At 42.9% G+C, this 16,960-nt stretch overlaps 2 protein-coding genes across 2 annotated transcripts; both read right to left on the bottom strand.

Moving 5' to 3' along the window:
- Window positions 1-2,246: 2,246 nt before the first annotated feature.
- On the bottom strand, window positions 2,247-9,690 carry LOC307085666 (noelin-like; the record flags this gene model as incomplete). Its single annotated transcript, XM_079750532.1, has 6 exons — window positions 2,247-2,909; window positions 3,125-3,231; window positions 3,578-3,797; window positions 6,858-7,013; window positions 7,898-8,047; window positions 9,625-9,690. The coding sequence occupies 6 exons, from the start codon at window positions 9,688-9,690 to the stop codon at window positions 2,247-2,249; spliced, it is 1,362 nt and encodes a 453-aa protein (XP_079606658.1).
- A 2,180-nt stretch (window positions 9,691-11,870) lies between these two features.
- pierce1 (piercer of microtubule wall 1) lies at window positions 11,871-16,178 on the bottom strand (the record flags this gene model as incomplete). Its single annotated transcript, XM_079755432.1, has 4 exons — window positions 11,871-12,044; window positions 12,556-12,634; window positions 13,849-14,111; window positions 16,167-16,178. The coding sequence occupies 4 exons, from the start codon at window positions 16,176-16,178 to the stop codon at window positions 11,871-11,873; spliced, it is 528 nt and encodes a 175-aa protein (XP_079611558.1).
- Between the last annotated feature and the right edge of the window lie 782 nt (window positions 16,179-16,960).

The raw sequence follows: 16,960 nt of genomic DNA, 5'->3' as shown, positions 1-16,960 counted from the left end.
GGCTGGACTAGGAATTGGGCTACAGAACTCATCTTCAACCACAATTACTTGACTCGGTGGGTAGCAGGCAGCAAGAAGAGGCTCATGAGTCTAAATAGTGCCTCACAACAAATGTACATATTTTAGTCCAAAACCCATTCATATACATTTATTGTGAAATTATTCAAGCATTTACTCTGTAAATATTGCTACACAGAAATTCGGCACGGTTCACTTTGTATTCAATTGTCAAAAAGAAAATTACAAACTATTGTTGACATTTTTGTTTACTTGTTTCCCTTTGCAGTTTTGCACAGTACACATTACCTAAAATCTTACTTGAACAATCAGTTTACATCTCATATGGAATGGCATTATTAATAAAAACGAATTATTTAATACGTACTCAATTCTCCTACACACATTGGCGACAGAACATTGAGTGCATTAACTCATGGTTTTCAAATATTATAAAAGGGAGCTAAATCTTATAAACAATTATTTTTAACAAAAAGAATTTCATTTAAAAAAAAAGCACAAATTCACAGTGCACTGAGGAACTGTAGCATATAGACTTTCTCAAACATTAAAGCCTTATTGTAACTGAATACATTTGTGTATGAATATTTAACAGTCTAATTGCCACATGAACCAGGACAGGTAGCGCACTTCGCTAACTACTAACTTATTGGGGCTCTCCCTTCTAATCATAACTAATTTTAATGCAGGAAAATGTTTGCAAAAGGTGTCAATTAGATTGACAATGTGATCCAGCTGTAATTACGGGTCAGTCATTAAGTCAACTTCTCATTGAAAATTACAGCTACAATACCATTGCTTCCATTTTACTTAATTCCTGGAATCTCCCATTTTATTTGCTTTTATCAATCAATTTTTATTCCTTGTATGTGTTATTTTCATCTTAAACCTGTTTATATTGTCATTGTGATCCTGGTTTAATGTGATGAAATGTCTAACTTAAGTATTGAAAGGTGCTTCACAAAAAAAATGAAAAATCATATATATTTATATATATTAGTTGTTATTAGTCTTATTATAATTATAATTTGTCAAGGTAACCATATCTGCTCACTTTATTACACAGCACATGGGTTCTCTGGTAGCTTTAAGTACTGGAGAACCTTTTCCTATACATAATAGTGAAATATTACTGTGAATGTCACAATCAAAAGATGGCAGTGGAGATATGATAATATATATATAATAATGTATTGATCAAGTGAATGACACAAACCTCACTCAGTGTATATAAGAGTGCTGGTTGTCTAAGTATAGCATCCAGCTAAGCTACGACATGAAAGCTGGTGCTTTTGGATGTAACAAAGGCTACACACTGTTAGCTTAACAGCTTATTTTGAGAAACAATACTCGCGTATGACTAAAATGAAATGAAAAATGTGTGTTCACTGGAAGCATGCAAAGTGCTCTCCTATCTAAAAATCAATATTAAACTTTTTTTTTATCATAAAGTCATTCAATGTTGTTTTCAAGTGATGCTTTACTCTGGTTGAAGATAAAGATGATGCTTTGCTTGAAACAATGTTAGGGGAAGCAGGTGCAGAAAAATGCACACCTCAAAATGAGGTCATGAGCTGAAAGCGATGGGGAACCCCTGGACGGGAGCGTACCTATGTTCCCCGGGTCCTATGTTCCCCGCTTTGTATGTGACCGGGGAACATAGGATCCGGAGAGCAAATCTTTTTTTCGTAGGATGGTAGGGGCAAGTACCGCCTTTTTCGCCTCTGATTCGCCTGTGATTGGTTAGAATGGCTCTCCTCCAATTGGTTAGGGTTAGGGTTGGGTTTATGGTAACCCTCACCCTTACCCTAACCCTAACCCTAACCCTAAACCTTACCCTAACCCTTCGCACCCGGGGAACACAGAACCTTGGGAACATAGGGATGACCCCCCCCCTGGACTAGCTAGCTTAGCTGTTAGCTTAGCTGCTTAGTGTAAATGGATTTATGGTGACGAGATTAGCTTGAAAGAAGAGCAGTAAAATAAATGATAGTTAAGGGACTATCCTGAATGTTCTACAGTAAAATGACTAAACAAAGTGGTTAGAAATAATAATACAATTAATGCTTAGTAGACTAGCTTGACATTAGACAGTGTCGGTGACCGTGAGTACTATCAAATGAATGGGCGTGAGACAGACTTATTTGTGTCAAATTATGTGTCTATTGCTTTGTTGATGACTTTAAAATTATATGTTAAGTCCTGTCTGAGGTGTTGTATATTATGCCTTATTTTATGATATGGAAGAGAGTCACGTTGTAGAGAACTTGGTGGCCATTGTTCCAGGCGTACAGCGCCCGGTCCCGCGGGTTGTAGTCGAGCATGGACAGGTGGCTGTACTGGTTGGTGAGGGGGATGTCGATGTACTCGTACGTAGAGGAGTTGGTCGAATAGGCGTAGTACACCTTTGTGCCGCCGGAGTAGCCGTTGGTGACGTACAGGGTCCCGCAGATCATGAAGGCCTCTCCCGCGCTGCGCTTGGGGTGGTTGGTGGTCCAGCTGCGGATGATCTGCAGCGTATTGGGGCTCAGCTGGCTGAGGACGATGTTCCCCGCGTTCTGATTGGTGGCATACACGGCCCAGAGCCCGCCCTCATCCACCATGAGGTCGATGTCGGAGTGGCCGCCCCAGGAGTAGTGGTACATGTTGTTGTAGCCCGCAAAGTCCAGCTGGCGCGTGCGGCTGATGAGCGAGGTGCTCAGGTCAAAGCGGATGATGGTGTGGCTCTGGAACTTGTTGTAGTAGATAGAGCCGTTGTACACCACCTGGCCCGTGCCGGACCAGGGGTGGGGCAGACGGTGGGACGTGAAGTTGTCCGTGGTCATGAAGTCTTCCATGGACGGGTACTCTCGGACAAAGCGGTTGTTATGGTAGCCGTCCATGTACCACACCTGAATGGGGAGCGGGGGGACAAGACCGGAATTAAAAGGGAATTACTTGAAATGAAGCTTTGACACTGTTTACCGCTTAGGCCCAGGCTAGTGTTAGCCCCAGGCAGGGGGGGGAGCAAACACCTCTAGCAAATGCGATGGTACAATACCACGTTGCTACCATGTTGTTACTAGTAAGATAGCATGTAGGCTGTGGTGTAAGGAGCTCCACTGACCCTGTTGTCCCCAGGAGGGGCCGCAGGGTCCGTCATCCAGGAGCCAAACCTGGAGCCGGACGTCTTGATGGTAACGGGCTCAGAGATCCCTGTCAGTTTGCCACATGCTGAAAAAAATAATAAAATAAAAATACATTCTAACATGTTCCCAGGCCTGTGTGTGTGTGTGTGTGTGTGTGTGTGTGTGTGTGTGTGTGTGTGTGTGTGTGTGTGTTTGTTTGTGTGTGTGTATCGGTTTGAGTGTGTGTATGTGTATGCTGACGTGGATGAGTGCATGTTTGTGTTTATGCAGACATGCATGAGTGTGTGCAGACATGAATGTGTGTTCTCGTGTGTATGTGTGTGTGTGTGTGCGTGTGTGTGTGTGTGTGCGTGTGTGCGTGCGTGCGTGCGTGCGTGTGCGTTCATGCGCCTGTGTGGGTATGTGTGTGCTCTTCGGTCGGCCATGCCCACCCAGTTTCTGCATGCAGGCCCTGAGGCGCTCCTCCAGGTTGGAGACGCGGCTGTTGAGGTCCTGGTAGTCCAGCCCCCCCAGCTGCTCCTGCAGGTTGCTGAGCAGCGCCGTCACGTTGGCTGCCTCCTCCCTGAACTGCACCACCAGGCGGGCGTCGGCCTTGTAGGCCTCCAGCACCGGGATCAGGGGCCGCAGCTCGTCCATCTTGGCTTTGATGGCCTGCAGAGGACACAGATAAGTGGGCATTGTGAGAATTTCAAAAACATTTCCTGCTCCTCATACGATAACAATAATTAAAGAAAGTCAGATATGTGTGATGCCTGTTATCTAACACCACAGAACGACACAGAAAGGGCTCGAACCAGCAACCCCAGGACTGGAAGGTGAACGCTACAACCCCTGAGGCATATTACTCTGTATTGTATTGTATTTTTATGTGAAATAATTGCATCCTGCCTAGCGACCGATGAAACATGAAAACTAGTGTGAAGCTAATTCTGACTCAATTGGGAATTTTGCGGTGGTCCCTGCGAAATGAGCAGTAAAATAAATTAAACTGCAGACATTCATGTGGAAGGTTTTGGCTGGAAACTGCAGGAAACACTCAAAAAGTCTTGACTAAATGAGATAAACTAAATGATTCACAGCAGTGGAATGATAGGACCTGCGTGCTGGCTTTTTGCCACTCAATGCACAAATCAAATAGCATAATGGTGTCATATTAGTCACAGTTGGGTTGTAAAGATTAGCACAGTTGGCTGATGCAATTTCCAGAACTAGAAGTCAGCTTTCTATCTATCTATCTATCTCTCTCTCTCTCTCTCTCTCTCTCTCTCTCTCTCTCTCTCTCTCTCTCTCTCTCTCTCTCTCTATATATATACACAGACATTACATATATAATTCATACACCTGAGATCTATTATTTAAATATGCAGAAAATAGAAAGGAACTGGGTGACTGCACTGAGTGTGTCCCTGTTAGAAACAGACAGGCTCCTATTTAGTTTTGTAATACCCAGCAGTATACACCAGGTTTTACTCTACAGCTTAACCAAATTGTAGGGTAATCACACCTTTAGCCATACATCGCAAAGTGTTGTTGCATCTGGATTAAAAAATCAATACAGGCCACAATCAGCTTTCATCTACAATCTTGCAGGATAAAGTATTGATCCAACACTGATTCATTTCTCCTGATGCTATTTGCTTTCCTTTAGATGAGACAAGAAGGCGTTGTGTTTGTATTACCCAGACAATTTTTCTGACTGAAACCGCCAAATCATAAACTAGATTAATCTTTGAACGGAGGACCAGATCCTGATAGAATGCAATATAGTATTTTGTCAGATCAATATTATATTTCTTCAGATCGCAGCGAACCTGCCAACAGGAATTTTAGTTACCAGGCAACTGCTTGCTTCGTTGAGCCTAACCTCTGACCCGCCAGCAGAGGGCAGCAAGTAACTGCTCTGAAAAGGTTCTCATCTCGTGTTGTATCGTGAAAATATCAACACTGACACCATGGCTACAGGAATCGTATTGTATCGTTAGGCCCCCATAGTAGTGCATCCCTGTAGTGTGCAGTAGTAGTAGGCCTATCTATGTCATGGTGGTTTCCGTTTAACCTCAGGATTTGAAGTGGCACCTTCAATGATTCACAACAGTTCTACAGAAGAACCAATTTAAAACACTTTATTTTGCACACCTTTTCAAAAATGCAACATCTTACTGTCCCATGCATCATTCAGAGATCAAGACAACAATATTTGATTATCATTATAATTATGCAGAAGAACCTTCAGCAACCAGATTTTGTTGCACAAGAGGTGTGTGTGTGTGTGTGTGTGTGTGTGTGTGTGTGTGTGTGTGTGTGTGTGTGTGTGTGTGTGTGTGTGTGTGTGTGTGTGTGTGTGTGTGTGTGTGTGTGTGTGTGTGTGTGTGTGTGTGCGTGCGTGCGTGTGTGTATGAGGTTGTTGGGGGGGGGATCATGCAGAGATGTGTAGAAGTTTGACTTCGAGTGCTTCATTGTGACAGCACAGAGGTCAATACTAGTCTCTGTGTTGTACGCAAACAGTCACATGTTTTTTCGCCATGCTAATCAACGAGTGATCCATACTTAGTGAGATCGCGTTTAGAGGAAGAGTTTTAACACACACTTAACCAGGGCAATAAAGACACACATCTTATCTTACAAGTCTCACAGAAAAACATGCAACATTGGAAGGTAAAACCTCACACACACACACGCAAACACGCACGCACACGTACGCACATACACAAACACACACACACACACACACACACACACACACACAATCTAGTTATAGTCTGACATGCTAGATTTGCAAATCAGCTTCAGGTCCAGTGCGATGAAAGTATTTCTCAGTAACTTCCCTCCCCAATTATTTTCCAAGCAGCTTCAAGTAAAGTGAAAGGCCAAAGGTCAAGAGATGCTGGACAGGAGAGTTTGGAATGTCATGTTGGAGGTGAGGCCTTGTGGGATAGCCTGTCCTGGTGCTTCCTAACGTTAGCCCTGCAAGCAAGAGAACAACACCGTTGAGTGTTGGCTGTTGGCTTCAGCTAGAGAGCAACCAGCACACTTCCTAGTTTTTAGGCAGCTAAGGCCATCTCAACAAAAAGAGATGGATGCTATATCCGAATGTCTGTATATTTACAAAACATTGCAAGTTACTTTGACACAGTACGATTATAAGGCTTGTCATAGCCAGGTATAATTTGTACTGATAACTTCATTTAACTCAGAGATGTTTATGTTAACAATAGAATCCAGTAAGAATTTGGTATAATAACAAGAATAACAAAAATAAATCTCTACAAATACATACATTTCCTCGACACTAGTTCTACCAACAGAGAACCAGGTCATTTATTCTTGTTACTTAGTGTATTTATTAGGAAGTTATTTGTGACTGGCTATACTTAATATCTAAACCACAGTAAACAGTGTGCCCCTAGTGCTCTTCCAATATTAAGAGACAAATATACCATTGTCATTTTTGTTGGTTTGATACGAGTGGCGAGTTGTCAAGTTTTTACCATGAGTCCGGTTCTCACTTTAACTATTCCCCTTATTCTAATTATTCCAATTACAATACACACACACACACACACACACACACACACACACACACACACACACACACACACACACACACACGCACAGAAGCTCAGGCAGGTGTAGAGTGGGAACCACCACATCCTCTATCATTCAGTCCTCCCAACCGTTGGCCTCAGTGGTTCTAGGTGTGATGGGTCTTACCTTGTACTGTCTGGCGGTGTTGCTCTCATGCCCATCTTCCACCTGTTTGAATTTGTTCTCCAGGCCCTTCAGCTGCACCTCCATCCTCTCCACGTACTGCAGGTCCCGCTGGGTCCGCTGGTCCAGGACCTCGATGGACTGGGTCATGTTCTGCACCTGGACAACCAGGAGACCAGGTGTGAGTTCATCTGGAACACAGCTGTGAAGGCCCTGGCTCACTGCTCCCGACACACAGCAGCACCGGGCCAGAGGGCCATACACTGGATTTAAAATAATCAATTAAAAACATGAAAAAAGGATTCAAAAGAATGCATGAAAGACGTTGAAACAAAAGACTAAAATTGCATAATAGTTTAGCAGAAAGCATAGCTGAACATAAATGTTTTAAACCTTGATGTAAATGCAATCAGGGTTGGAGCCAGTCTCCTGTTGAATGGGATTCAGCCCACATTCCCTTATTAGTCTTGGTCGGGGCAGTGAGAAAGCCCCTTAGCATAGCTTTCCATAGTATTCTCTTTTCAGTATTTACAGCTAGTGTTCCTTAGAGTATAATTCAGTCTTGTTCTACGATATACTTCAAATAATTTGGGAGTCAGGGAAAGCTGTTAAGCGTCTTTACCTTCTATTGTCAAGACAACGCGTAACATAACCACCACCGAATTAGAAGTCTTCTCCTCTCCATGGGTCATTGTTGTTACCTCTTGTTCTGTCTACTTATACTGTCTACTTATAATGGGTGTGATAAAATCACAACCATCAATTAGGGGCATCGTTACATATATACATTTTCAAATTTCATAAACATTATTGTTATTGGATTGCATAGAAGTTAAGACTAGCTGCCACTGCTAGCTAAACCAGCAGTGGCAGTGTTAAGGGGTATATGTGATTAGCTGCTGCAGTGTCACGCAGTAGAGATGTCTGCAGTAGCAGTGCTAGTGATGGGGGATTCGGTTCACAATAGCTGTGTGGGGCATTCTGTTGAAGTAGACACTGGAGAACGCTAGGTCGTTAGCAGCACCAGTAAGCCTCCTCAGTACCTTCTCAAGGAGCTGTTTGAGCTGCTTAGTGCGAGCATCTCTGGAACAGACGGTCTGTTGAGGAGCCACTACGGTGCACACACAGCGGCCCTCAGTGTCCTGAGCCGAGCTGAACACCTGCCACCCATCCTCCGGATTAGCTGGGAATACCTTAAGACACGGACAGAGAGAGCATCGGCCATATTAGATGTGCCAAGTGCTATGGAATGGAAATAGCAAAGGTCAGCAAAGTCATTGCCATTTTCAATCCATAGTTGATTTAATTATCGCTTGATTGATTGATTCAATAATGTATTAGATGTCAACATTTATCTTGGTGGAAAAGCTACATCTTCACTGGTATCTGATGCATTCATAATATTTTCGGTAGCTAACCTTTTAAAAGTGTGCACCAAGCGAGATACCAATACGACGAGGGTGATGAGAGTGTACAACGTGAACAACCATCTAGTGGCCACGGTCTGCACTACACACGTGAAAGGTCCGTCAGAAATCATCTTTTTAGTTTCAGTTCTGACCGGAGCAGTCAGGCATATCGCTAGCACAGCTCAACTATTGCGTCTCAGTATGTAAATGTGTTGTATTTGTCTGTTCTGAAGGATTGAAACCTCTTCCCAGAGCTTCCGCCATCTCTCACTCCTTTCATCTCTCCCCGCTCCCCCCCCCCCCCCCCCCCCCCCCCACCACACCCCCTCTCCATGGATTTTCTCTCTCACTCCTCTGCACTTTGAGTGCCGATATCCCCGCCCACCCTCCCCCCCGTTTATCAATTTCATCTCATCTCTCTCCCCCCTAGTCCCCCTATAGCCTATATCCTTATCCCCAGATGTGTTCAGTGGAGGCCGACACGACCATGCGGACCCCCATGACAGCAGCAGCCAGTGTGGGGGGCAGTGTTGCCAGATTGGGACAGATTTCCCGCCGAATCTGGTAACACTGTGTTGGGGGCTATTTTAAGGGGGGCGAGAGGAGATGGTCCGCGGAGACGGCAGCAGCGTCAGAGCGGATGCTGCTGGAAGAGTGTGTGTGGTGGTGAGGAGGAGAGTGAATTAATGATGAGGCGATGATGATTGGCTGCCAAGCATGTACAAGTAGGCTAGTTGGTCTCTGTTCAATCATTAGTGGAGGGACGTCACTTCACACATTTTTGCCTCTGAAGACGCCATGCAAACGATAGTAAGACCTCAATCTCACATCCATCACGAAATGTGGCAGTTGGTAATAGGTAATAACCCGTATACGGAGGACGAATATACACGTTGAATTGGCGTGCCATTCGGGAATATGTCCGGAATAGTTTTTATTTACATTTGTCACATTCCATGATGTTGTAAATTCTATCAATCCGTTCAAAATGGCCCCTAATATTGGCCTGTACCAATTTTATACATAAGAACAAAACATTTGGGGGAGGGGGGTTAATTAAATAAAATAACCATGGGTCAGGGTATGACCGATTGAACAAGGTGTCTGGGCTCAGGTAGTCTTAAATGACATTAATCCCTAATACAATAAAGTTGGCCTATACCTAGACATTAGGCCTATACATATCACGCTAGTCTTCTTATTACACATCCTACACGTAGTTCATCACAACATTAAGGCATGGGTTGTAGGCTACGATAATGATCAATCTGAGCCATGCTGCGATACGGTTCAAGTGCGAATGAATGAAGGCGTATTATGACCAAGAGCTGGTGACGGACGTGGATGGTGAGGTGGCCTACCTGAGTCAGTTCAGTCCCCATCAACAACAGCAACGCGACCCGCAGAACCTTTTCGGCCGGCTCCATCTCTCCCCTAGTCCCTGTGTTTTCACATGCACACCGTTTGCCTCCAGAAATGTCCTCCTCCTTCTCCTCTCCTCTTTATGTTCTGTGTTCTATCGCTTCTTCCTCCCTCCCTTTCCTCCCCCCCTCTCTCTCTCTCTCTCTCTCTCTCTCTCTCTCTCTCTCTCTCTCTCTCTCTCTCCACTCGGCGTGAAAGAGAGCCGATGAACGCACAATGAAGACAGCAGCCTACGTGTGAAGCTTTAGCGCTGAAAAACCATCATCGACACTTCCCTTTCTCCGTGCGATGGTGTCAGGTTGGCTCGCGAGCGGATCCGGGGGTGCAGCGGAGGAGAGGAGAGGAGAAGAGGAGAGATGATGCCCGCTGTGTTGGACCGGAAGCGCGAGGAGTGGGTGTGGTGGGCCGCTTGGCAGTCAGCGATGTGATCATCCTGCATTATTATGGAGCATAAATTAAAGGAACTTATCGAAATTAAAAGTATATCATTGTTACGCGAGTGCATTTAAAGAATGTAAGATGATCTTAATAATGGCAACGGGTCACATGTTTTAATAATGCATATTTTTTCGCCTGTAGTCCTGCTTTGCCAAGAGTGTACGCCTAAGTATCTGTAGAGCATTTGATTCAGGTACTTAAAATGGGGCCAGTTTAAAGAATCTGCTTGATAAATACTTTTTTGAATTTAATAACAATATAGGAAATATTTTTAAGATCCGTATTTAGGAAGCAGAGCAGAACAATAAGAAGAGCGATCTGCATAGTGTGTATTGTCTCTGTTTGGCCTTGTTTGTACATAGGCTTGGATATAGGCTGCTTGATTAATTATTAAGGAGAATACATTACATGTGTATAGTCTAGTAAAGCTAACATTTGGTTAGAATTTAGTATCAGAAATCGTGATCTTGGAGTTCTTTGCTCCACAGGGTCGGGTATAAGGTAGCCAGAACCATGCTGAGAACCACCTGACACTCCCTCTCTCTTTCTCTGTGTCTTTCTCTCTTTCTGTCTCTGTCTCCCTCTCTCTCTGTCTCTCTCTCTCTCTGTCTCTCTCTCCCCTCTATCTTTGTTCCTCTAGCTCGCTCTTCCCTAGGGTGACCGTGCTGTTTGTCCATTCTGTTCTTGTTTGGAAAGCAAACACAGTGTTTGGGGATTCTGTGGGAGGATGGGATGGTGTAAATATCACAAGCTGGCAGCTTCTCACCCATAATGGGCATTCACAGCTCCAGGATGTGAGGGTGGGTGAGAATACAGCACGACAGACAATACAGCTAATCAATACTATACAGGGTTCAGCTTCATTTGATATGACTTCTCTTATCTTAATCATATCTTTCTTCCCTTGTCTGTGTGTGTGTGTGTGTGTGTGTTTGACCAGACCTGGGGGTGAGACATAACTAACTAGACCTGGGTGAGACAAAACTACCCAGACCTATATGACTAACCAGACTTACATGACTACCCAGACCTATATGACTAACAAGACTTACATGACTACCCAGACCTATACAACTAACCAGACTTACAGAACTACCCAGACCTACACCAGAACTGTATAACTTACCAGACCTGGTTGAGACATAACTAACCAGACCTATAACTAACCAGACCTATATAACTAACCAGACCTGAGAGAGAGCATATTGTAATAACTAACCAAGGTGAGACAAACTGTAATAACTAACCTGGGTGGTAACATATGGTAATAACTAACCAGGTGGTAACCTACTGTGATAATTAACCTGGGTGTTAACATACTGTAATAACTAACCAGACCTGGGTGGTGACATACTGTCATAACTAACCATACCAGGGTCAGAACATACTGTAATAACTAACCAGACTTGGGTGGTAACATACTGTAATAACTAACCAGACCTGTGTGGTAACATACTGTAATAACTAACCAGACTTGGGTGGTAACATACTGTAATAACTAACCTGTGTGGTAACATACTGTAATAATTAACCAGACTTGGGTAAGAACGTACTGTTTATATCGACAGACGGACACATGGGTGGACCATCGCTGGTTTAACAGCCAGTGGTAGAAAAGCACAGAGACACAGATCTGTCAGCATACAGGAGAACATGTCTGTTTGAGGAAGGAGATGTTTCACCACGTTGACTTCAACAGCCGCCTCAGGCTTCACTGAGTACCATGGTGCAGCCAGCGGTTGCTGTGCTAGTTGCCATGGAGATAGCAGTGGTTGAAGCTGATTCTATTTTGCAGAGTCGTCGTGGCATCGTTCCCACAGATTCTGTTTTTATCCAAGAAAGTGTTGAAGCCATTTTCCCGGAACATCCCGCTTCGTAGTTTCTCCTCCGAGAACTGCCGCGACGTCCCGTTGAAGTGAGTCTACGCAGAGACACAACAATTAGAGCGACCACGGTCAAAAGAGACACATATTTAACAATTATTCGCAGAAGGTCGAGGGGGCTATTCCCCAAATCCCCACTATTCACAGAGCCTGTGGTGAATAATTGTTTTAGAATATACTACACGTGATCACTCCAAGAATAAACAAGATAACACTTTTTGCCGGGATTTATTTGTTTTTATTAGCGGTTTATTTGTTTTTATTAGTGGACGAGACGACTGTCACGATATACCAAGTTTGAGATCTCAATCATGGGATATTGATTGATATATCCGAGATAGCAAACCAATCAAATTGCGCCATCTTAGGAGTCATGTGTAGCATATACTAATTCAATATATAGCATATTTAAAAATATATAATATCAAAATGGAGGAAGATCTTTACATGGTTAAGACGTAATGAGTCGTAATGAACACAAGAAGCTATAGATAGTTAAAGAGGAGTCGCTCTGTAACTGTGGTTCATGTATATTCATGAGTGGCTCACAGGCATCTCGTGTACAGTGGGTCTCTTGCTCCCGTACACCTGGTTGGATGTCTGGTAGAGTGGATTGGAGCTCTTCTGGCTAGAAAAAAACACAAAACTCTTTTTATAATCTATAGGCCTCAAAAGAATATTCTGTTTCATGAGACCTGAAGCTAAAAATGAACATGGACCTGGCACACTGCCACGAAGAGGAGCTCTGCCCTCTCCATCCCCCTCTCTCCCTCTCACCCACCATCTCTCCATCGCTCTCACCCACCATCTCTCCATCTCCATCCCACCCTCCCCCTCACCCACCATCTCTCCATCTGTCTCTCTCTCCCTCTTACCAACTATCTCTCCAACTCGCCCTCCCTCTCACCCACTATCTCTCCATCTCTCTCTCCCTCTCACCCACTACCTCTCCATCTCTCCCTCCCTCTCACCCACTATCTCTCCATCTCTCTCTCCCTCTCACCCACTACCTCTCCATCTCTCCCTCCCTCTCACCCACTATCTCTCCATCTCACCCACTATCTCTCCATCTCACCCATTTTTTCTATTTATTTACCACTATCTCGCAATCTTTCCTCTTATCCTTCATCTCATCTCTCCATCTCACAATCACTCTTTCATCATCTCTCCGTCAATCTCCCGTCCAACCCTCTCACACCATCTATCTCTCCGTCTCACCATTTATATGTTGTCTCATATCTATCCCTCTATCCATCTCTATTCGTCCTCATCAATCTCCAGCTATTCTTCCATCACTCGGTCTATCTCTCCATATGATCCCCTCTCCTGCTCTCTCCTCATGGACTGATTTTCATTTCATCTTCTCTTAGCTGTCATTATCCCTCCAGCGCATATCTAGAAATCTCTCTAATCTTAACATCACAAAATATATCCTTCCCTTCATCTCCCCATCTCTCTTCATCCCACTCAAACTCATCGTACTTTGCAACATCACAACATCCCTCTCTGCTGCCAGAGGAAGGCCGAGGGGGATGTATCGGACCGATGTTTAAATCATCGTCAGTACCTTAAGTCACTACTAAGGGGCGCTAGTGGTCCAGAGGAATAGGTGCGTTATGACTTCGTTAAGTAACAGTTTAGTTGTTTAGTGGGCCTGCTTACATTTAAACGAAACTCAACTAAGGCAAGGATTTTTGCATTTCGAGAAGCTACTTTGGCTTTCTTTACTTTGACAACAGACGTCCTCCCAGTGTTCAGTAATGACCTTAGTAGTTCATGGCATAACATTAGTGGTGCAGTAAAGCTGAAGACTTCACAGTCAGAAACGGGTGTCAGACCTACCTGTAACCGTCGAAACAGTGGGGATTGTTGAACCGCTCTGGTAGGTTGGCCGCCACTTTATAGACATCGCTGGTCCTGACGACGGACTCTCGTTTTGGTTCACCGTTCATCGCGCTAACTGGTTGAGCTAACGTCAAGGAGGTGTTTATCAACAGAACGGTTGCTATCAACAGAACTGTTGCTATGCTCACCAGTAACGCTGGCAACACTGGCAGCAGGCAGCGAGCTGCAGCCAGTGTTGCCAGATTGGGCGGGAAATCAGACTAAATCTGAATCGGAAACATTTCATACAGAGAGAATAAAAATAACTAGAAAATGCATTTCCTGCAGAAAATGCGGTGAGTACTGTCGTACAAAGTGAGGTTGAAAATATTTTTTAATCAAGCCACATAGATTAAGACATAAAGAAACGTTAAATGGCTTAAATCAAGTGAAGGGATTTGAACAAAAGTTCAAAAGTCTAAATGGAGTAAATAATGTTAAAATGCACACCATTTAAGAAAATGGTTGGAAACAGATAAAGTGACAGCTGAATGAAAAGCGCAAAGCATTGCTAAAAATGCAGAAATGTAAAATTAATTGAACCGAAGAATCTGAAAGGTCAAATGTATTGCCCTGCACCTGTGTGTGTGTGTGTGTGTGTGTGTGTGTGTGTGTGTGTGTGTGTGTGTGTGTGTGTGTGTGTGTGTGTGTGTGTGTGTGTGTGTGTGTGTGTGTGTGTGTGTTTAAGAGAATAGCGAGCCGGTGCGTGATTAAAAGTAGCCCAATAGAGCGGGAAAAACCGCCCAATCTGGCAACACTGCCTGAACGTCCTCCAAAAGTAGCCCAATCCGGTGGGAAAAACCGCCCAATCTGGCAACACTGTTGAACGTCCTCACGTTCCAGCTTCAGCAATCAATGAGACCAACTGAAAACGAAGCCGGTATGAAACTAAAACTGATTCTGAATAAAGCTTAAATGATATCGAAATTCCATTAGGATATTGTTGAAGATAAAAGTGTGTAGATTTGTTAAATGGTTTGAACGAAGGTAAACGGTTGAAAAATGATTGAGTTGCGATGTCTCAAGAAGTAGGGAGTGTCAGAATGGGCAGACTCCCATGTTAAAAAAACGATAGTGTTTTAAAAGTAGAATATCTTAAAAATTATAAAATATTTAAAAAATCTTAAGAGAAGCGCGCGATTCCAAGCTATTCTGAACATTTTAAAATTTGAATTGAGTCTTTAGGTGAAAAATTGAGGAAGGAGATAGGTCCCAAAGTTTGTAGAATAATAAAGAGGAAAGAAAGAATAAAACTTATGAAGAACAATAGTTGAGCGCTGCATGCAGCACTCACCTAACAATAGTTGAGCGCTGCATGCAGTACTTACCTAATAATTTGAAAGATTGTTTGAAAGGTTTATGCATTTTCTAAAAAAATACATATATACATAATTAAACTAAATAGAGGTCCTGTAAAATGGAAATATTATTTTATTTAATAGTTATTTATATGTGCCCTATATAGGCCAAATTATTTTGGTCATTTGTGTAAAGGTGTGTAAAAAATTAATTGTACAGATTATGCATGTTTTGAATTAGGTGGCCTTTACAAACTTAATGAATTATCTACCAATCTATCTATTTTATTTTATCTATCATATCTATTTCCCCACTATCAATCGCGCAAAAATGTATAATTTCCATAAAGTTTTGGCCAATTTTGATTCTTCATTCACTTCAATTGACCAGGCAAACATTTGCAAGATCTAATTTCCCCAACTACTTTAAGATATGAATATATTTATGGTCAGCCACATCTATAAACAGTGTTTGAGAAATTCAGGGCACACAGTTGAGTCTGCCCCCATTCATAGTTATAGCCTACTTTCTACACAAACATCCATATATTAAAGAAAAATACTGACGCCATTGTTGTTTAAAGTTTAGTTTAGTTGAAAATTGGAAACATCCACAAACTTCAAAAAAGCCCACTTCTACATACCAGTAAACAATGTAAAAAATAAAAAATTAACAAATAAACAAGCAGTTTTTATATATTTTACAATCCACCAAATTATAGCCATGAGCTTTCAAGTTGTCGATAGAATAATGTTTGACATTTCACTCGTGAATCAACAACATTGGATCCTATGGAATACACGGCTAATAGGAACATCATCTACTATGAGAAGACAGCTTCTCCAGCGCCTCTTGATGCCCTTGAACGTCTTAAACGTTTTCAGATATTGACATCATGGTCTGTCTTTTCTCACCCTTCTCGGGACATAAAAACATTTCTCTGAAAGCATTAGCAGGTCCAAAGGGTAAAACATTACTATAGCAGCCATCTTGCATTCTCTGTAGGCCTTTCTACTTTGATTAAGCTTGACATTAACAATACATTGGAGTAAATACATTTCAAAAGTAACACATTAATACTGCTGTTTCACTTTGCCACGGCTCTATTTTACACTACGACAGACTCCGGATCCATGTATGATCTGGTGGACAAGGTAGAGGATCCATGTTGCATCTGTTTCACATAGGATCCCTATTTGATCTGTCTAACGTTAGATATGACCCATCCGTTGAATGGGTTTAACATGGGATAGGCGCCATGTTGGATCTGTTAAACATGGCAGAAGAGTCTTGCTGACCCAGAGTTTCTTAACATTGCTAGTTTTGACCTTTGAGATGTTCCGTATTCTCTCACTAATAGTAAACAAATAGCAAGGCTCAGTGACACTCGGACAGACAGACAGGTAGACAATCAGGTAGACAGGACGGGTGCGTTCAAAGGCATAAAGAAAAGTAGGAGGGTTGACAATTGTATTGTAACCAAGCAGACAATCACTATGGAAACAACCCAAATTAATTATGCCGAAGAGGAGAAAATGTAGACCTAAGGTTGCTAGGCAGCAGTATACCTCTACTTTGCATGTGATGTAGTGGTTACCATGGTAACACACACCGGCAATGACATTGCTATGGAAACACATTTTTCGTCTTCCCTGAAAACATGTAATATCCTCGCCTCCCGCCTCCTTTGAGATCCGTCTCAGAAAGAGAGGAGCGATTCCTCTTGTTTCTTCGGGGCTCGTGTTTTTGCAGGAACAACAAGTCCTTTAAG

Source organism: Pollachius pollachius (assembly GCF_949987615.1).
Source record: "Pollachius pollachius genome assembly, chromosome: 1".
NCBI lineage: Eukaryota > Metazoa > Chordata > Actinopteri > Gadiformes > Gadidae > Pollachius > Pollachius pollachius.
The sequence above is the reverse complement of the archived record's forward strand: the minus strand, read 5'-3'. Positions and strand labels throughout refer to the sequence as shown.